This window comes from Sceloporus occidentalis, unplaced genomic scaffold, assembly GCF_023333645.1.
Source record: "Sceloporus occidentalis isolate IW3139 unplaced genomic scaffold, rSceOcc1.0.p SCAF_3, whole genome shotgun sequence".
Taxonomy (NCBI): Eukaryota; Metazoa; Chordata; class Lepidosauria; order Squamata; family Phrynosomatidae; genus Sceloporus; species Sceloporus occidentalis.
The window spans coordinates 48,043,284-48,063,418 of NW_028316983.1; the positions used below are offsets into that span (position 1 = coordinate 48,043,284).

Sequence of the window (20,135 nt, forward strand, 5' to 3'; positions counted from 1 at the left end):
GTATATTTAGAATTATGCGTAAACAGCACTGATGAAAGCATTCAAGGAGTCGTAAGTGTTGGCAATAGGTGACCCATGTTTCAGACCCATAGAGGAGAATAGACAGTACAATGGCTCTATACACACTGATTTTTGTGCTTCGCTTCAAGTGTTTGTTACTCCAGACTCTTTTGTGAAGCCTTCCGAATGCACTATATGCCTTTGCCAGTCTGTGATCGATCTCTTTATCAATCTTGGCGTCTGAGGAGATGATGCTTCCCAGGTAGGTGAACTGCTGGACGGACTTAAGCACAGATGCTTAAGCACTGTGCTTAAGTCCATATTAAGCCAACACTTCTCATTGATTCAATAGCTCTAGTAGGGACTTGTCATTGAATCTAAGCCATTTGGTGTAACCTATGCCTATCATAATGTAAATAGTTTTATTAGCTTTGTCCAGTATGGGTAACTGGGATACATAAGTAATATTCAGTAGTTATTCAGATACGATATGGTCTGCTTCCTGTAGCGATGAAAAATCGTAGAAGTAGTTTGTTGATCTGTGTGTATTTTGGGATTTCTCTAGCTATGCTCAGCCTCTGGTTCCAAAATGTATCACCACAGCACCCAAAAGCTGAACAGTGCAATAGCCATATTTTGAAGCAAGTGAAGTATTATACATTATATTCCCAAAGGGAGGGGATAGAAAACCATTTAGTCCAGAGTCCAAAATTTCCTAACTGTAATCTTTTCTGCTCACTTTTTGTTACACAAGTTTCTTTGAACCTCCATGCTATCCCTATTAAACAGAAGCTGTTGTCATGGAGTAATTATTTTGTCATCTTAAATGGAGTTAAACTTTGGCTATTTACACTAACTTTGGAGTTACTTGCTTGAACATTGTGTCCAAGGGAGAAAACAAATATTTGGTTTCTAAAAGAGAGGGACAGAGCCACAGATCAGCAACAGAAGAAGAAAACAGCCTGCTCTAAAAATGACTGAGAACAGCAATGAGTCACTTCTCTGCCCAAAACAGGGGTGACAAAGAGGAGTGCAGGCCTATGGGTCAGCTAGGCCATTATTAGAGAATGCATGTCTCCCATATTATAAAAATATTTGGAGTGTAAAATTGGTTTTCTGTTTCAAGGAAAAGTGTCGTGTTTTGTTTTGCTTTTTTACGTAGCCCTTTCAACACCTCCAAAACTTTATACAAAGAACTGGGAGTAGATTTCTAACTACTTTTATTCACTCATTCTGTCAAGATGATCAAACAACCATCTTTCACCCAGCACAGGACCTAAAAGACCAGTTTATAGTGCCAGCCGAAGAACATGACAAAAATACAAAACATACTAGATACAAATGGTACAAATGGCACCTAATGATTTTATAAACAGCAACAAAAGTAGTTTTTTGTGGATTTTTCGGGCTATGTGGCCATGTTCTAGAAGAGTTTATTCCTGACGTTTTGCCAGCATCTGTGGCTGGCCTCTTCATGCTGCTGGCGAAATGTCAGGAATAAACTCTTCTAGAACATGGCTACATAGCCCGAAAAACCCACAAAAAACTATGGCCCGTTACAAACGGGCCTAAAAGTGTGTGCTCCGCGCGTGCTAGGGTTAGAAAGGGGCGTCCTTTCCGGACGCCCCCAACCCTAGCACGTGCGGAGCGCGCACAAAATGGCGGCGGCCGTTCCACACGGCCGCCGTCATTACGACATCACGACCACACCGCCTCTATATGGGGCAGCACGGACGTGACGTCGTCAGGCCGTGCCAGGGCGCATAGTGCGCCCCTTCCCCGGCCGCAAAAGGAGCTCTGAAACGGAGCTCCTTTTGCCATTTGCGTAGCTGGGCGCAGCCTTCAGATGGCTGCGCCCTGCGACACAGAGGAGCAAGGGACCAAGCGGCCCCTTTCTCCTCCTCCCCGCCGCCGCGGGGTGTCCTTGGGGCTTGAAGCCCCAAGGACACCTCTTTCCAGGCTGTGGGGAAGGGGCCTTTTGCCGCTTCCCTGCAGCCTGGAAAGCGGCGGATTGGGGCCTCAGCGGCTGCCGCTCTGGCCACTGAGGCCCCGATCCAGCAGGGAAAGGGGCGGGTGCAGGCCGCCGCTTTTCGACGGTCTGTAACCTGCCTATGAATGCCAGCCATGAAAGCCTTATACTTCAGCAGTTGTTACCAGGCTAGCATAAAGGATATCAACGGTTCATACATAATTTTCTTGTTACAACAGTTCTATAGGTTGCTGGTCTGTTTCCAGGCACAATTCAAAGTGCTGGTGATGACCTATAAATAAAGCCTTACATGTCTTGGGTTCAGGCTATTTGAAGGACTGTATGTTCCCTTATGAAACCATTGGAGCGGTATGATTGTCTTGAAGCGGCCATTTTCTCTGTCTTGCTTTGCCCATCTTCTCAGACTCTTTTTCTGGGAGATAGGGTCTTTCAGACAGTCTGGACCTGAGCCGCATAGGGCTTTATAGGACATAAGTAGCACTTTGAATTTGGTGTGGAAACAATCATTTACCAATCAAGCTGTTATAACAATAGAATTTTATGTTCCCTATAATCTGCCCTAGTGAGCACTGTGGTCACACCCTCTCAGTTTTTGGACCCTCTCAGTTTTCCGAACAGTTTCCAAAGGCAGCCCCAAATAAAATGTGTTAAAATAATCCCAAACCAACTCCATAGCTACATCTAACACCTTAGACAGGCTTTTGGTGTGTGAATTTTGCTTATGTAGTGTGGATGTGAAAATGGTGTGCTGCTTTTAATGCTTTAATGCTTTTTTATTCTTTTTTAAAAAAAGGTTTTAACTATACTCTATTTTTAATTACTATGTTTTAATATTAGTATTGTAAAAAAAAAAACTTCTGCAATGCATGTTTTAGTTCTATCTAGCCTTGAATTTCATTTGGGGAGAAAAGCAGTATTTAAATATAAATATAATAAATAAATAAATAAGAACATGCACAGCTGGTATAGTAGTTTTAGCTGTGCAAATGCACTCCTGCTCACTACTGATATCTGGGACCTGTTCACACTACCTAATTATAGCATTATGTTTTTACTTTAATTACTAGGGCTCTATCTTGTGAAATCTTGGGGTTGTATTTTGGAAAGACTCTAGAATTCTCTGGCTAAGAAATCTAAATACCTTCTCCTAATGGCAAATCCCAGGATGGAACTATGGCAATTAACATGGAATAATGGCACTATAAAAGGGCCCTCCTGGGGCATCCATGAGCCTGATATTTTACTTTCCTTCTCTCTCTCTCTCTCTCTCTCTCTCTCTCTCTCTCTCTCTCTAATTCTGGAGAATTTCTGGGCCTGGTGCAGCCCACTATGGATGCTGAGAGTGAAAAACAGGTGCCCAAACCCACCAAAGTTGTCTAACTCTGATGGAAAAGTATATGCCTTAGACAATATAACACACCAGAAGCATAAAAAGGCCTCCAAGTCCATGAACATAAACATCATAATCACAAAACAACAGTTGCCACAGAAGGGACACGTGTAATAGTAGTTACAACCTATAAATTACAGGAAACCAAAGAAAAGAAAGAAAGAAAGAAAGAAAGAAAGAAAGAAAGAAAGAAAAACTATTATGGTACTGCTTTCCTATCGTAAGTATATTCAGAAGACAACATATGAAAGCAGAAGGTAATTAAGACTGTGACATTGATCAGAAGCAACTTGTTTCCTTTTCTCAAAGCCGTCACAGAACAGAAATCTTCTTTAAAGATCATCCATTCCAAATCTTGCCCTGATGGAGCAGTGGTTAAATTCCTGTACTGCAGCCATTCACTCACAAACAACCATAAGGTCGTGAGTTCAGTACCAGCCAGGGGCTCAGGGTTGACAAAGCATGGCATCCTTTTGAGATTGCTAAAATGAGTACCCAGCTGGTTGGAGGCAATTAGCTTACACTTTGTAAACCGCTTAGGGAGTGATTAAATGCACTGATAAGCAGTATAGAAATGTACTTGCTATTGCTACTTGCTTGCATGTGTTTGTGCCAGAGAAAAAAGACCAAGCACCAGATAGAGGGATCATAGAAAGATGATCACATCCTGACAAAATGACTTGGTGTCCAATCCCATTTTGCAGATACTGCTCATCCAGACTGTTTCTCCTCTTAGCTTGATACCTTTTGGACCAAGTGCTGCTGCTTTGGGGGTCTGGTTTGGCCTCAAGGGCTGCCAGTTCCTGAGCCTGATGCCAACATTTGGATAGTTAGTGAATGATGTTAAGGATATTTATTGCTTCTGAATAATCTTCTTATGTTTAATTAACTGACAATTTGCTGCTTTTCAGGTGATGAAGAGGCCAAACTTGCCACTCTGTGCTAGATGTGAAGACAATATAGCATTACAAACAAATACAAGGTGACAGTGTATAACCTAAAGCTACTATCTATGTAGCTCCAGAAGCCAAGGGATAACCCCCCCCACCCCCAACCAACTATGCTGTGGTGAGGGATGGGTCACCGATGTGGTTCCCTGGCTTCTAAGGCTGTTGCTTTCTAGAACATGGTAAGGTAATGAGGAAAAGATGTTGGTGGAGAGAAGCAGTGATGAAAGAGGCAAATGCTTCTCCTAAATCCAAGGCATTTCTTTTAGTACTGGATGTTGTGTGTCAGTATAAAAATAGGGATGTAAGTGGACACATGCACAAAGTACTAAAAAGATGAGAAGGCTGTGCATACCTCATATGAAAGAATAAATACTTTATTTTCAGTTTTTCCTAAATCCTTCTAACACTGGATTTCTTTTCTCACTGGTGCAGCACATACAGGAATGCTCACTGTACATGCCAACTAGCCATAGCTAAAGTAGTACTATTGACAAATATGCTAATGGGAGTGCCAAAGTTATCAAAATCTGCATAATTTAGCAGCCAATTTACTCTAAATCTCATCTTTTCAGGTCTCCACTTGGGGATATCTGTTCTGAAACATTTCACAGCAGGGGCGGGAAACTATGGTGGGTTGAGCCCAATTTTTTGCCTCTGAGACCATCCAGGGCTGACATGGACTGCCAGAAATATCCTCCCTGCCCCCAAGATATTAAACAGTGAAAATACAGGGCTGTAACTTATTTAAAAGGTAAATAGCTGCTTCTGACGTTCTCCAGGAGAAGCAGTTCATTTTCTATTGCCAGAAAAAGGGAAGTGCAGGTTTGAGAAGCCTACTGGGGCTCCCCACAGGGCTGTTCTTCACTCATCCGTTTCACTATATGCTTGGGATTTTACCGCATGTAATTTCATGTTCTTTGTAAATGCATCCACTTTATTGCTCACCAGTGACTGCAGATAATTTAGCAATCAGCTAAATTGCACCAGTTACCACTCAGAACTTGAGATACTCTTAGTTAAATTCCTGTATTGTGAAAAGTATCACTTTTTTTCAGCCCTTGGTGTTTTATCAGTTTTCAGTCTATAAGGGAGATAGCTAACTGAGGACTTCTGAAAGTCATAAGCCTTTCAAAAATCCACAAATAATTCATCTGGCATATTAACATATTTTAAAAATTCCAAAAACTATGTTACACTGGCTATCTTCCAGTTCTCTGGTAAGAATTTTAGCAATAAATTTAAGGATTCAACACTTGCATTCTTTAAGAACTCCTGAATGGGGGCCACTAAAACCAGATAAATTAGTACCTTATAATTTATTAGTTAATGAATTGTTGTATCTCTTTGACACATTTCTTTACCTGCTGCTGCACAATAATAATTCATATGGGAATCTCTCCAGCATTTTCAGTACTAAAAATGTTCTTGTTTCTATTCCCTCTCAGTACTTTTCCTGTCTGGTTTGAACCTTCTAGCCATGGTACTCCACATTTAATTATCTGGTTCTTCTAGGTGAAAAAGCATAAAATAGATAGTACTTAAGATTCCTTAAAAACTATCTCATTCCCCCAAATCATTATTTTTATAACCATCCAATGCTTTCACCCTCCCTTTAAATCTAACATCTATAGAAAACCGTTTACAGTTGCCCACTCCAACCTGTGCTGTATTTTATTTTTCTTTCTGTGGTTTCACATTTAACTCAGAAAATCCCCTCACTTGAGTTATTTCAAAATTAGCTGAAAATAGATGCAGGCTCATGTGATAGTTGCCCTGCTGTGTCAAACACTCACTGAGCAACCTATTGAAACTTTATGAGAAATTTAGCACTTGAATATGCTAGCAAGAGGTTGGAAATAGCCTACGTAACTCCCCTAGGTTTTCAAAAATGCCACACGGTGTAATTAGATGGGGCCCACCTGGGCTTCAGAGAGGCTTTCATTTCAGAGCTGCCATCACCCTGAAAGCAGTGATTACGTTAATACCATTGCTGATTACATAAGGCAGATCATAAACCAGGGTGTGGTGTGCTGGGAAAGAACCACATGTACTAGAAAAGCAAGCAGCCACAAGCACTGCCAGACACACTGCTATCTCCCAGCCACTTTTTGCTGATCTTCTTTTAATTCAAAATCATAGCTGGTTTTGTGAGCTATGGAGAGAATGGCTTATATATACTGTTTTGTCTTGCTCTTCTAGGGACACAGCCTGGAAACTTGTTAGGCTGCCAAATGGCTTGTAGCCAAAAGCTATTTTACAGCTTTTGTGGTGACAAACTCTGAGAAATGTTCTTTTCAGGACTATGGAAGAGACTAGGCACGTCACCAGAAGATGGGCCAGTTCTGAGAGGAAAGAGATAATTAACACATCTGACTATCTGGCCCAACAAGCCTCTCCATAACAGTTATCTGCTGGGAAGTGTTTCCATTTGCTAATATACAATCATGGCTTCTCTCCATTTGGCTAAACCCTGTAATATTGTGATTGAGCATTATAGTAGCTATAACTCAGTTAACTTTAATATCACAGGTGAACACTGCTCAGTTCCAGTTCCAAATCATCTTAATTCAAGCCATGCATTACTCTGTCTAAAGGCAAAGACTGAAGAGTTCTTTTTCAGTACAGTAGACTCCTCAACGTGGAAACTGACAACAGTAGTTGTACAAGCTGTGGGTGACGAGAGTGATTGTTGTTGTGTGCCTTGTGTTTCCAATTTATGGCAACCACATCACAGGCCTTTCTTGACCAGGTTTGTTCAGGGCTTGCCTGTGCTTTTGTCTCTGAAGCTAAGAGATTGCAGCTTAGTTTTTTGTGGGGTTTTCAGGCTATGAGGCCATGTTCTAGAAGTTTATTCCTGATGTTTCACCAGCAGCTGTGGCTGGCATCTTCAGAGAATGCTGGAATGGAAGAGAGTGGGGTATATATATACTGTTAGTTGAGAGGAAGAGATTTCCATGTTAATCTGTGTATTGTTCTGTTGTTGAATGGCAAGGCCTCCGAGTGTCTATTTAATTAATAATCCATTGTCTGCTGGGAAACCCCCCCCCTCACCCTTGAGTGCTTTTGTTTTGCATTTGCTGGCTCTTGATTTTGGTGTTTTTCAGGACTGGTAGCCAAACTTTGGCCCTATACAGACAGGCCAAAATAAAGCTGCTTCAGGTCACTTTGGAGGTATGGTGTTTCAACTATGCATGTGTCCTAAGAGTCTGGAAACTTCATCAAAGCTGCACTCCTGTCCTTAGGACTAGAGCGTGGCTTCGGTGTGACTTCTGGACTCTTAGGACGCATGTATCATTTAAACAGCATACCTCCAAAGTGACTCGAAGCAGCTTTATTCTGGCCTGTCTGTATCAGGCCTTTGTTTACTTTAAGAATTTTTTTCTTTCCTGCTGAAGTTGTTCAGGTGTTTATGGATTTCAATGGCTTCCCTGTGCCCTGATAGTTGTTGGCATGGTCCAGAATTTCAGAATTTTCAAACAGCATTTTATGCCCAGGATGGTTTATAATATGTTCTGCTACGGTTTATTTTTCTGGCTGACCCAGGCGGGTTACAGACCGCCATTTTGTATGTAATGAATACGTACTAGGGTTAGGAAGGGGCGGTGCTTCTGCACCCCCCTAACCCTAGTACGTATTCTGTACGTACAATATGGCGGCGGCCGTTCCACACGGCCGCCATATTTACATATCGGACGCTGTGCGTCCGCACGTGTCGCGGCGTCTATGACGTCGCAAGTCCGCCCCTGGCGCCTCGCGACGTCATAGAGGCGCCGCTTAAAGAAGCTCCATTTTGGAGCTTCTTTTTTGCTCCATAACGGAGCTGCGCGGTTTGGCTGCAGCGGCTCCCTTACGGAGCAAACAGCGGCAGTGGCGGTTTATAACCCGCCCCAGTCTACAGTGCCTCTCATGTTCCTTGGTTCACATTTGAACACTGTGTTTGGTGGTCCCTATGTAGACTTGTCCAGAGCTGCACAGACAATTTCAACAGGAGTTTGGCTACCAGTCCTGAAAAACACCAAAATCAAGACCCAGCAAATGCAAAACAAAAGTACCCAAGGGTATGTGGGGTTTCCCAGCAGACAATGGATTATTAATTAAATAGACACCTGGAGGCCTTGCCATTCAACCACAGAACTATACACAGATTAACATGCAAATATCTTCCTAGCAAAATTTCTAGACACTGATTTTATACAATGTCTATACTTAGTATAGGCGCAGTACAGACCGCCCCTTTTCTCGCCAGATTGGGGGCAGGGCAGCCTCACCAGCAGCCCAGAGGCCCCAATCTGGCACTTTTGCAAACCAGGGAGAAGCGGGAAAAGGCCACTTCTCCGTGGTCCCGAAAAGGTGTCCTTGGGGCTTCATGCTGCAGGACACCCCAACAGGCACAGCCATGGGAGAAAGGGCCCCTTTCTCCCATGGCTTTGTTCCCGTGGCCGTCTGGTTGCCGTGCAGGAACGAAGTTTGCGGCACCGCAACCAGGAAGTGGCGCCGTTATGACACCATCTTGTGCGTCACGTTTGGGCACTCACCAACGCTGCCGGTGTCATGGCAGCCCCCCCATGTAGATGGGAGGCCGCCATGATGATGCCATCACCACCTATTAGGGTTGCAGGGTGCACATATGCCCTACCCCCGCGCAACTGTAGTACATGGCCAGGCCAGCATAAAGCGACAGTCTGTACTGGGCCATAAAATCTTTTGTACAAGGTAAGAGTATTGAGTCCCCCATATTGTTGAAAAGCAAACCACTATCTTTGTCTTGAATTAAGTACCAGAAATATACTGTCAGCATCTATATAATTTGTTGTTTTTAACTCAGAAGGAAATTTGTTCTTACCAGTACCTCAGGAACTTAGCAAGTGTATACCTACTCTTTAGCCTTAAAAGAACTGTTAGAAAAATATTTATTTCACTTTAAAACTTTACTAGAAAAATAGAGAGAGAGCTCTATCTCCTGAATATAAGAAATAGAATACAAGACCAGAATACAAAAAAACATTGGAAGACAATACTTTACATGGTCTCTTCTGCAAGAATTCTCGTTGCACAAAAGTGGAAAATGAGAGATTTGCCTATGATAGACGAATGGTTAAGGAAACTTATGGACAACATTCAAATGGACAAGTTATCTGAATAAATAAATGGAAAATCAATGAAGACTTTCAATACAGATTGGGAATTAATACTCAGTTTCTGCAAAAACAGGTGGTGGTAAAAAAAGTTTCCTTTTATTCATTTTTTCACTATACCACCTGGTACTAGTTCGGCCAAGATTAGTTCAAAGCAGACAGTAAGATCTGTATGAGGCTGAAATAAACAAAGAAAAATGGACACAATCAGGATTTGTTAATATCATAGCTTTATTTTCTGATCTCCTTCCGACAGGGCTTCCTCTTTCACACCTCCATCCTTTAATCTCTGTCCAGTATTCAGCTGCCCGTATTGTCACATCCGCTCGCCGCTTTGACCATGTTTCTCCTCTTTTATCCTCCCTTCATTGGTTCCCCTTCCCCTTCCGGTACAAGCTTTTGTTATTGACTTTCAAAGCCCTCCATGGATTGGCCCCTCCTTACTCATCTGACCTTCTTTCTCCTTACATTCCTACTCGCACCCTCCGCTCTGGTAGTCGATGTCTCCTGTCACAGTGTAGGACTACCACTGCCCCTTCCCGAATTCGTCCTTTCTTGCTTGCTGCCCCTTACTCCTGGAACCTTCTTCCCCCACCTGCACACCTCATCACTTCTCTACCCAGTTTCAAAACTGAGTTAAAGACTACAGTGCGCCCATGCCATACGCGGGCGCACCATAAGTGGCCTTGAGCATACGCGCTCAAGCCGCGGCGCGCCCCATTCAACTGAATGGGCGCGCGTGCCCGTTGCGCCCCGCCGCGCACGAGCCCCATTGTTTCCAATGGGGCTCGAGGATAAGCGGAATTCACCTTACGTGGAGGGATCCGGAACAGATCCCCCTCGTAAGGCGAGGACGGACTATATATTGTTTAGAGAAGCATTCCCAGAGGTGAGCCCCTCTCTGACCCAGGAAGCCTCCTTTTAAGCATCCATTTAAGAAGCCAAGCCCTTCCTCCAGTCCATCTGCCTTGGTCCAGGCCTCGGAGGTGGAGAAGAACTGCTGGACCTGATCCCATTCCCCACCACCACTCCCTTCTCCTTTTGTGTCGTGTCTTCTTAGATTGTAAGCCTGAGGGCAGGGAACTGTCTAACTAAAAGATTGTACGTACAGTGCTGTGTAAATTTACAGCGCTATATAAATAAAGGTTAATAATAATAATAATAATAATAATAATAATAATAATCTTATTCCCTTTTGATTAAGAACTCAGTGTGGAAGTCTGTATTTGTAGAACTGTATAAACAGAAAGTAATATCAAGCAATATCAAGCATATAACATAACACATTATTAGAAAGCTAGTACAGTGCACTCTTTTTTTATGCAGGGGATCTGTTCTGGACTGCCCCCCTCACGTAAAAAAAGCGTATGCTCAAGCCCCATTGAAAGTAATGGGGCTCGTGCATGGCACGGTGGTGCACGCGCCCCATTAATCTTAATGGGATGCGCCACCCCTTGCTCCCCGCTCGCTTAAGAAAACATGTGATTGGTAATATTACATGTAATATTGTTTCATAGTGTTTAATAAACTTAGAAAGTGGATAAATTTCCCTTTCAATAAGATAATAAACAGAAAAGGTGAAACTACATCTTTGAGACTTGTTGGTGTGTACTCCCAAAGGACTGGATGAAATTTCTTAAGGGCTGCTTGACACAAACCAACCATTCTGCAGATCCATCTTATCTACTCAATAATTAGTAAGGTGAGATTTATTTTCATAAACAATAAGGAGTGGAATAATCTTATAAATCCTACTTGACAAACCTAACACTAAGATTGTTCTGTGACTATTTGTTCCTGGGACTTGGTTAGTTTAGCTTTGCTTTTACCAGATATTTGTATCTGAACACAAGGGTGTATTGCTCCATGTATGTGGGTCTTTTCTCTCTATTTATGTAGTTTTCAACCTGGCAGTCAAAGTCATGTAGGGATCGTTGCTTTGGTGTGTTCAGTGGAGACAAATCATATTCCAGAAGAAGGTTTTGTGAAGACTGCTCACTCACAGACTGGAATGCTACATCCTTTGGTGATGTGAATTTGTCCTCGGCATTACTCTGAACAGCATATGTTGAGGGAACATGATTTTCTGTGACCAACTGGCAGAGTTTATCACTGCCTGCAGAAAAAGCAGGGAACTGTCCGAGTGCAGAACGGGCATCCCTCTTGGACCATGATAAAGTGTGCAAGTGTGTTGATGCTGCAGCTGTCTGACATTTTTGAAACTGGTTGAAGTTCTCTTGCTGATGTGTGGATGTTACACAACCAGACTGTATTGGTAAAGGTTCCTGCTGGCTTTTAAGGTTTTTTGGTTCTGCTGCTGCTTTTTCTTGTTCCTCCTCACACAGGGAGTGCCCAACATGTCCTTCTTTGCAGTAAGGCACAGATTTTTTCACAGGCTGTGGGCAGCTTTCCTGGGAAATTTCTACACTGCAGTCATTTTCAGAGCAACTAGTATGTTCCTCTAGGGATTCAAACAAAACTCCCCTGGGCACATGGCGACTGGTAATCTGTTTTTGCAACTTGAAGGGCCTTTCCCACTCCTTGCTGCTTTGCATGAATCTTGTCACTGATGCAGGGACTTTAGACTCCATAACTGAGCAATTCCCAGGACTCAAATATTGCTGGAAATACATTTGGCATGCCTCACTTTTTACCACTGGTATTATGGAACAAGGCTTTAGCCAAGCTACGAACTCCAGCAACTCTTGGAAAGAGGAATGGTCTGAATAGGGAACCACATAGGCATCAGGGTGGTTGATCTTCACTGGTCGGCTGGTGGGGAGAATAGCTATAGTTGGATGGTTCTGGTTCCAGCTGATCATAGTTGCTTGGCGAATTTCTGAAAAATCTACAGCATGAATCCTACCAGCCCCTTCCTCAGAGATGAACACATTCTCCAATTCCAGCAGCTGCATTAGTTCCAGTCTCTGGGGACTGACTACAATCCAAGTTTGGAATTCATGGGCCAGTTCTACCAAGAGTGATTCCTTTCCCAAACTGTAGGTACCTAGAAGAAAGCAGACAACTGTAAGCATTTCCAAGACTAGATGGCCTGATTACATTTAATTCAGCCTCAGAAGTGAAATTTGCTCAGTTGCTGTTATTACATCAAAGTCAGAATTTCTGATATAACTGCAGTTTAGTTGACAACCTCTTACTTCATAGTTCAAGACTTCAAGGGTCTGAAACATCACCCTTTCCTTGATGAGCTCTCATCCCACTATATGCACTTGTGAAGTGAACATTTATCCACAGTGTATTGGCCTTGCCTTTAAAATAACTTTTTTAGATTGTATCTGTTTTCACAGATAAGTAATATGTGTGCATAGGATAAGAGATTCTTATATATCCCAAATTCATTCAGTCAATTCCATGTTTGTGTTCCTGTCCCATGTAAATCAATTATGGGCAATTTGCATCCTTAGGTGTTACTGTAACTCCCATCCACATTAGCCAGTATAACCAATGGAGAATGATAATGAGACCTGGAGTTCAGTAACATCTGGAGGGCCACATGCTGCTCATCCAGGCTGTTCACTCTTGTCTATAGGTGACCTGTTCCAAGGATTCTCTATAAATCTTTACCTGAACGAAACATTTGGAAAACTTCACAGACTATTAAGGTTGCTTACCAATTTTAACCAGGTGAAAGGGGTGGTCCCTAATCACCTTTTTGATCTGCTCAGTGGCCTGTTCTCTGGTTGGTAAAACAGTCTTGGGATGGCAGTTGGTGTTGTCCAAGTAAAGGGTGTTGATAAGTTTTGTATTTTTCAGAGCCACCTCCTGCTGCATGTTTGGAGAGTAGCGGAAATCACCTAATGACAAATGGACATCACAGGACTATCAGGAGAGTCGTCTGAAAGGAGTAGACACTTGGGTTTATGAATAAATTTTCAAACAAATAAGAAGAAATTTAGCTTCTTTGGTTATTGTTGCAGAAAGTCATGATGTAACTTTATTTCATTTATTTTTGTAACAGATTTGTGTGGCTCATTTATGGAAGACAACTACAGTCGGCCCTTCTTATACACGGATTTTTTATACACGGATTTAAGCATACACGGTTTGAAAATGTTCCAAAAAAGTATAAATTTACCTTGATGTTCCATTTTTTATAAGGGACATCATTTTGCTGTCATTATATTTAATGGGACTTGAGCATACATGGATTTTGTTATACACGGGGGATCTTGGAACCAAACCCCAGCGTATAACAAGGGTCCACTGTATTACAAATAGTCTTCCAAAGGAGCTCCGTCTTATGACCCCCCCCCCCCCCCGGAATCATTTAAAAAGAGACTTAAAACCTTTCTCTTTTGCCAAGCCTTCCCCTCTGTAGAATGAATAGTATTTTCGATGCAATTGATTCCCTGCCTTACCCTGCTGTATGTTGTCCATAGAGTTTGTAGAATTTTATATTGGAGTTTATTTATTCTGTTTTTGTGTAATGGTTTTAATTAGTCTGTAACCCCGCTTCGATCCTATGGGAGAGGCGGGGAAACACAAATAAAATTTATTATTATTATTACTTGTTCATAGCTTCAATGAATTGGCGCTGGGGGGGGGGTTTAAATAAATACATAATCCCTGACCAAGTCCCCAGCTATATGGGATGAAGGGGTTGTAGTGCCTCATACCTAGAGGGCTCAAAGAAGGCTTCTTTAATCATGATGCCAAAATGGCTTATCAAAAAATACAGCTACAGAAACAGGAAACTATGGTTGTATAGTCTACCATTATAGGCAGAGCTTAGAAAATTAAATTTTAAAAGTCATTTGTTCCTATTATTTATTGTAGTTCCCATTATTTGTTATAGCGTTCAAAGAATAATTCATTGTGCTACTTGTTTTAAAAAGAGTAGCTTGTTCCTTTCCTTGATGTGTTGCTCATTACTTTTTTTGGTTGAATTTCAGGGTTTTTTACATTGAAAAATCTCCTACCAAATGTCACCTAAAATTCCCTTTGAAACAACTTTAAGATGTTACTTCTTATACCAGTAAAGTAACTTCATTCCTAATCATTATGTTGTTTTTTAAATTTAACCTCATTCCAACTATTTAGCCATGCCCAAAGGGTCCATCTTTACTACATTACTTGTAACTCCTTAATTTCATATTCTGTTTATAAAGATGCCTTCTACTAAAAAACTAAAAGTTGCAATCAAATACATGTCTGTGTTGAAGGACAAAGTGAGAAGTAGCAGAAATGGAACACAGAGGTTTATGTGACCTGAAATCTAAAATGTGAATAACCTGTCTCTTGTGTACATGGAAGTTCATACCTGTGTATAGGATGACTCCAAAATAGCCTTCAAAAAGGAACATGACAGATCCAGGACAGTGATTAGCATCTATCAATGTCACTGTCATAGTCTCTTTGCCAATGTCATCCAAGGCCAAGACATGACTCTCTCCCACTTCCAGAGGGTGGATCCATTGAACAGCCACCTACAATTAACATGAAGGTATGGAACAGTCTTAAAGAAATGGGAGTGGCACTACACTTGATTGTCTTGATAAATAACTTCTGCTCAGGACAAGAGGCTACTGTTAGAACAGAATATGGAGAAACAGAGTGGTCCCAAATCAGCAAAGGGGCCAGACAACAGTGTACTCTTATCATCCTACTTGTTCAGATTGTTTGCAGAAAATATCACATGCAGAGCAGGATTAGATTCAGAGGAAAGTGGAGTGAAAATTGGAGGAAGATATGCAGATAACACTGTACCACTAGCAGAAAACAAGCAAGACTTGGAACAATTACTAAAGATAGTCAAAGAAGAAAGTTTTAAGGCAGGCTTAATATTGACTACAGAAAATTTACATCAATTTTGATGAAGAAATTGAAATAATAAGTGTTCCCCTACCTCGTATTAATCATTAATTAGAATTGAGATTGCAGTCAAGAAATCAGAAGAGGACTAGGAAGGGTAGATATGTAGGAACTAAACAAGAGCCTAAAGTGTAAAGGTATACAACTGAGCATTAAAGTCACAATCATACAAGCCATGGTATTCCCCATCACCATGTATGGATAGGAAAGATGGACAGGGAAGAAAACAGACAGAAAGAAGATCAACTCATTTGAGATATGGTGCTGGAGAAGAGCGCTGAGGATACTGTGGATGGCCAGAAGAGACAAACAAGTGGATCCTAGAACAGATCAAGCCTGAACTCTGCCTAGAAGCCAAGATGACCAAGTAGAGACTGTGATACTTCAGACACATAATGAAAAGGAATGACTCATTAGAAATGTCAATAATGCTAGCAAAGGTGGTGGGCAGTGGAAAGAAAGGAAAACCACAGCCCTGGGCCTACAGGACCTGAGCAGAGCATCTGAGGATACGGATCTTGGAGGTGTCTCACTCACGGGGTCATCATGAGTCAGGGATGAGTTGGGGGCAGTTAACATCAATCAATGGTAACTCTCTGTGTGAAATGGTACAAGACAACAAACCTGTGCCTAAGCATACCTTCAGCTTGAGATGCAGGATTTGGCCAGTAACCGGAGAGCAATAAATAGGCTGGTTCCAAGTGCTCGAGAGCCCAACTGTATGGTCGGTGTGCATGTGAGAGAGAAAGAACAAGCGAGCCTGACCAGCTTTCCTGATATTCCAGAAATCCACTGCAATGGGTGTGCCAGCAATCAGAGTCCCATTCATCACTGCAGGTCCTGCAAAAGCAAAAGGGGGGGGGGGGTTTGAAATACTCTTTCATTTTTTAAAAAATGGAAAGTTCAGAAATGGATAGGAGTGCTCATAAAGTTCAACAGAAACTGACCAATAAGAAATAAAAATAGAAACGCCTATACTCAGAATAAATATACATGAAACAGGGATTATGAATGGGAACAATAGCAGCATAAGACAAGATTCTTATTGGTTTCCATATGTAACCACAATGTACAGATTCGCAAATGAAGAAAATTAATGGGAAGATGGGACACTTTTCAGGCCAAAAGCTCCCCACTGCTGTATATTTATGCAACCACATAAGACTTGTGAGACATCCAGTACAATCTCATGCATACAGTATTTACTCAGCACTATGTTCCACAGTGCTCAGTTGACTTTAGTACAAATAGGATTTTGACCTTAGAAGGAAATACTATGCATTCTTACAAGGGAGTAGGTATCACTGAATTTAGTGTGCTGTTAAGTTGAGTAAACATATTTAGGACTGAATTGTTGCATGCTTTGTCATAAAAAGAAAATTTGTGGTAATGAGATAATTCAGATTCTTTAGTAGCCTTCTGAGATCAGCTGAAAGATTGGGTGTATTTCTACTCTTTAAAGGAAAACATGCAATGCCTGCTGTTGTTAATTGAGTTGCTGTGTTTTTCACTACTATGATCAATACTTTTATATAAGCCGCCTTGACTAGTGAATATTGGAATAACTGGTTAAAGAGTCTAAACAAACAAGCAGCTAATAACAAAAATTAGAGTAAGGCTAAAGAGGAATACTAAACCAACCATCATGGCAAAATACAATCTGAAGAACATCCTTGTAGAATTTAAAGATAATTTGAAAAACAGATTTGTAGTATCAAGCCTAACTGACCAGGAGCCAGAAGAATTCTGGACTGAAGCAAGGGACAGTTATGTGAGAAATGCAAACTCTACAGCCAAAAAGAAAGAGAAGCCTCAATGGATGATGGAGAAATCTTTTTGAGCAGTTAAGGAAGAGAAAAGAAGAGGCAAAAGTAATTGATGACAGAAGGAGTCAGAACCTTGAATGCAACTGCGACTTGTGCTCAGGGACAAGGAAAACTATTATAATAATAATTGCAGAAAAATAGAAGATGACAAAAAGAAAAGGGAAAAAAGGAAGGAGGGAGGGAAGGAAGGAAGGAAGGGGGAGAACAAGATAAACCTTCCACAAGGTCCAAGAAATTAAAAGCAAATTTAAACCAAGAGCTATACAACCAATAGATGAACACATTATATGGCCAAGTACAAACAAAAAGAAAATGGAAACAATACATTAAAGAACTATATAAAAGAGATGCAATGATAACAAATTTAATAAAGGAGCAACTATTTGAAGATGAACCTTTAGTTTTAGAAAGTGAAGTGGAAGCTGCACTCAGAGCATTTGGGAGAAACAAGTCACCAGGAATAGATGGCATACCAATACAGCTGCTTTAGGCTAGAGGCAGAATCTACTCTAGCTCTAACTGAACTCTGTTAACACATATTGAAAACAAAACAACGGCCCACAGATTGGACATGCTCAATATAGATTCCAATCTCCAAGAAAGAGGATAACACCAGGGATTGCAGAAACCACAGAACCATTGCATTATTTTCCCATGAAAGCAAAGTGATGCCCAAAATTCTACAACAATATTTTTGCTATCTATGGATCAGGAAACAGCAGATGTCCCAGCTGGGTTTAGGAAAGAACAAGGTACTAGGGACCATATTGCAAACATACACTGGATAACAGGGCACACCAAAGAATTTCATAAGAAAATCGGCCTGTGCTTCAGATTATAACAAAGCCTTTGAATGTATAGATCATGAAAAACTCAGAAGTGCTCTTAAAGAAATGGGTGTGCCACAACGTTTCAATGTCTGATGCATAACCTGATAAGAGGAAAACTGGTGGCGCAGGGGTTAAATGCCTGTACTGCAGCCATTCACTCAAAACCACAAGGTTGCGAGTTCAAGACCAGCAAAGGGCCCAAGCTCGACTCAGGCTTGCATCCTTCCGAGGTCGCTAAAATGAGTACCCAGACTGTTGGGGGCAAATTAGCTTACTTGCTAATTAGCTTACTTGCTGTTCACCGCTATGATCTTTGGAATAGTGGTATATAAATAAAACAAATTATTATTATTATTATTATTATACATAAAGCAAGATTAGATTCAGAGGCATGAGTCAAGAAGGCTTGAAAACTAGAACATCAGCAATTTAAATATGCAAGTGACACCATACCACTAGTAGAAGATAGCAAAGACTCGGAACAATTACTGAAGATAGTCAAGCAAAAAGTGTTAAGGCAGGTTTACAGTTGTACTAAGTGAACAAAAATAATGACCATAAATGATTTATATTACTTTATAATGGACAATGAAGACAGTGAAACAGTTCAAGATTTTCATACCTTGGCTCAGGCAACTATCTGAATGGAATCTGCAGTCAAGAAGTCAGAAAGAGACAGGGAATAATTGAAGGGCTGCTATGAAGGAACTAGACAAGACTAGGCATCTTCAAATATCAAGATATATTTTTGAATGATAAGTATGTCCATGCCATCTTGTCTCCAAAAACTATGTACCGTTGTGAAAGCTGAACGGTAAAGGAAGCTGAGAGGGGAAAAATCAACTCATTTGAAATGAGGAGAGTTCTGCGAAACTGTGGATTGCTAAAAAGACCAACAAATGAGTCCTAGAGCATATCAATCCCAAACTCTCCTTAGAAGCCAAAATAACTAAACTGAGCGTGTCGTACTTTGGCCACCGCTGCCCACCTCTGGTGAATACAGATTGCAAAGGCATCAGTATTGGTAATACGATTCAAGAACCATCGTTCATATATGCGGAGAGATCTTGTAGCACCTCTGATGCTAAGTGAAAGAAACTGGCAGCATGAGCTTCTCTAGACTTCAGTCTACTTCCTCAGATGCATCTGAAGAAGTAGACTGAAGTCTACAAAAGCTCATGCTGCCAGTTTCTTTCTTTCAGTGAGTCTCAAAGGTGCTACAAGATCTCTCCACAAACTGATTCTACAGTCTAACATGGATATATCTTTGAATCTTACATATACAGTACTTTGTGTGTCGATGTGACAGATGTCTAGCGCTGAAAGATAAGAGTGCTTACTCCCAGCAGCACTAGCCAGCATAAGGAAAGCTAGGAAGATTGAAAGTTGCAGCCAAGCTGCTCCTGGAAGGTTTCACGATTCCCACCCCGGTTTAGTTTGGACAACACAGAAGCCCCTCAGAATCCAGGCTCCATTAAGAGCAGCTGGATCTGCTTCTAAGTAACTGCCTGATTGTGTAACAGCACTAAGAGAACAAGACTGCGAAGTCTGTGTGGTCCATATGTAACAGAAGTCTCTTAAGGATGCTTGTAGACAGGGGCTAGGGCCAAAATGAACAGGCGACAGACAGCAGCAGGAGAAAGAGGCTAAGAGTTGCCACACAGTTCTCTCTTTTAGCCTCAGAGGAAGGCAATGGCAAGCTTCCTCTTAGTTAAGCTTCCCAAAATTCTGTAACAGGATCACCAAAGTCAAGAATCGCCTCCGCTCCGCTCTGGGCCCACAACGAACTCCAACTCCCAGAATTCCATAGCAGAGAGCCAGGCAAAGAGTTAAAGCGGTGCCAAACTGGGTTAATTCTCCAGTCTGGATGCAGCCAAAGTGGATGACTTCCGCAGTGTGTGTTTTGGAGGTCCCTTCCCAAAAAGCAAGGAGCGCGAGGGGCTTACGGTGGGCTTCTCTTTCTCTGTCTGAAGGGCTTCCTCCTTCCACCTCTGCCGGGAAAGAGACACCATTTGGGCTGCCCACTTCCCGCCAAAGAGCGAACGGTTCCTTTTAAAAATGATTGCCCGCCCGCCCTTCCTTCCTTCCTTCCTTCCTTCCTTCCCAGAAACAAGCGACGCGCCTCGCAGCTAAACAAAATGGAGGGCGCCTCTTAGCGGTTGGCGGTGGCGCGCGCAAACAG

At 41.8% G+C, this 20,135-nt stretch overlaps 1 protein-coding gene across 2 annotated transcripts; it reads right to left on the reverse strand.

Moving 5' to 3' along the window:
* Positions 1–9,461: 9,461 nt before the first annotated feature.
* On the reverse strand, positions 9,462–20,105 carry LOC149315890 (5' exonuclease Apollo-like). Of its 2 annotated transcripts, XM_089514374.1 has the most exons (6): positions 19,900–20,105; positions 18,576–18,604; positions 15,938–16,137; positions 14,747–14,912; positions 13,098–13,280; positions 9,462–12,472 (listed from the first exon to the last, which is right to left on the reverse strand). In XM_089514374.1, exons 3-6 carry the CDS (start codon positions 16,124–16,126, stop codon positions 11,274–11,276), a joined length of 1,737 nt encoding a protein of 578 aa, XP_089370500.1. In that variant the 5' UTR covers positions 16,127–16,137; positions 18,576–18,604; positions 19,900–20,105; the 3' UTR covers positions 9,462–11,273. The 2 variants fall into 2 exon arrangements, with proteins under 2 accessions (XP_089370500.1, XP_089370499.1); XM_089514373.1 differs by lacking the exon at positions 18,576–18,604.
* Positions 20,106–20,135: the final 30 nt, after the last annotated feature.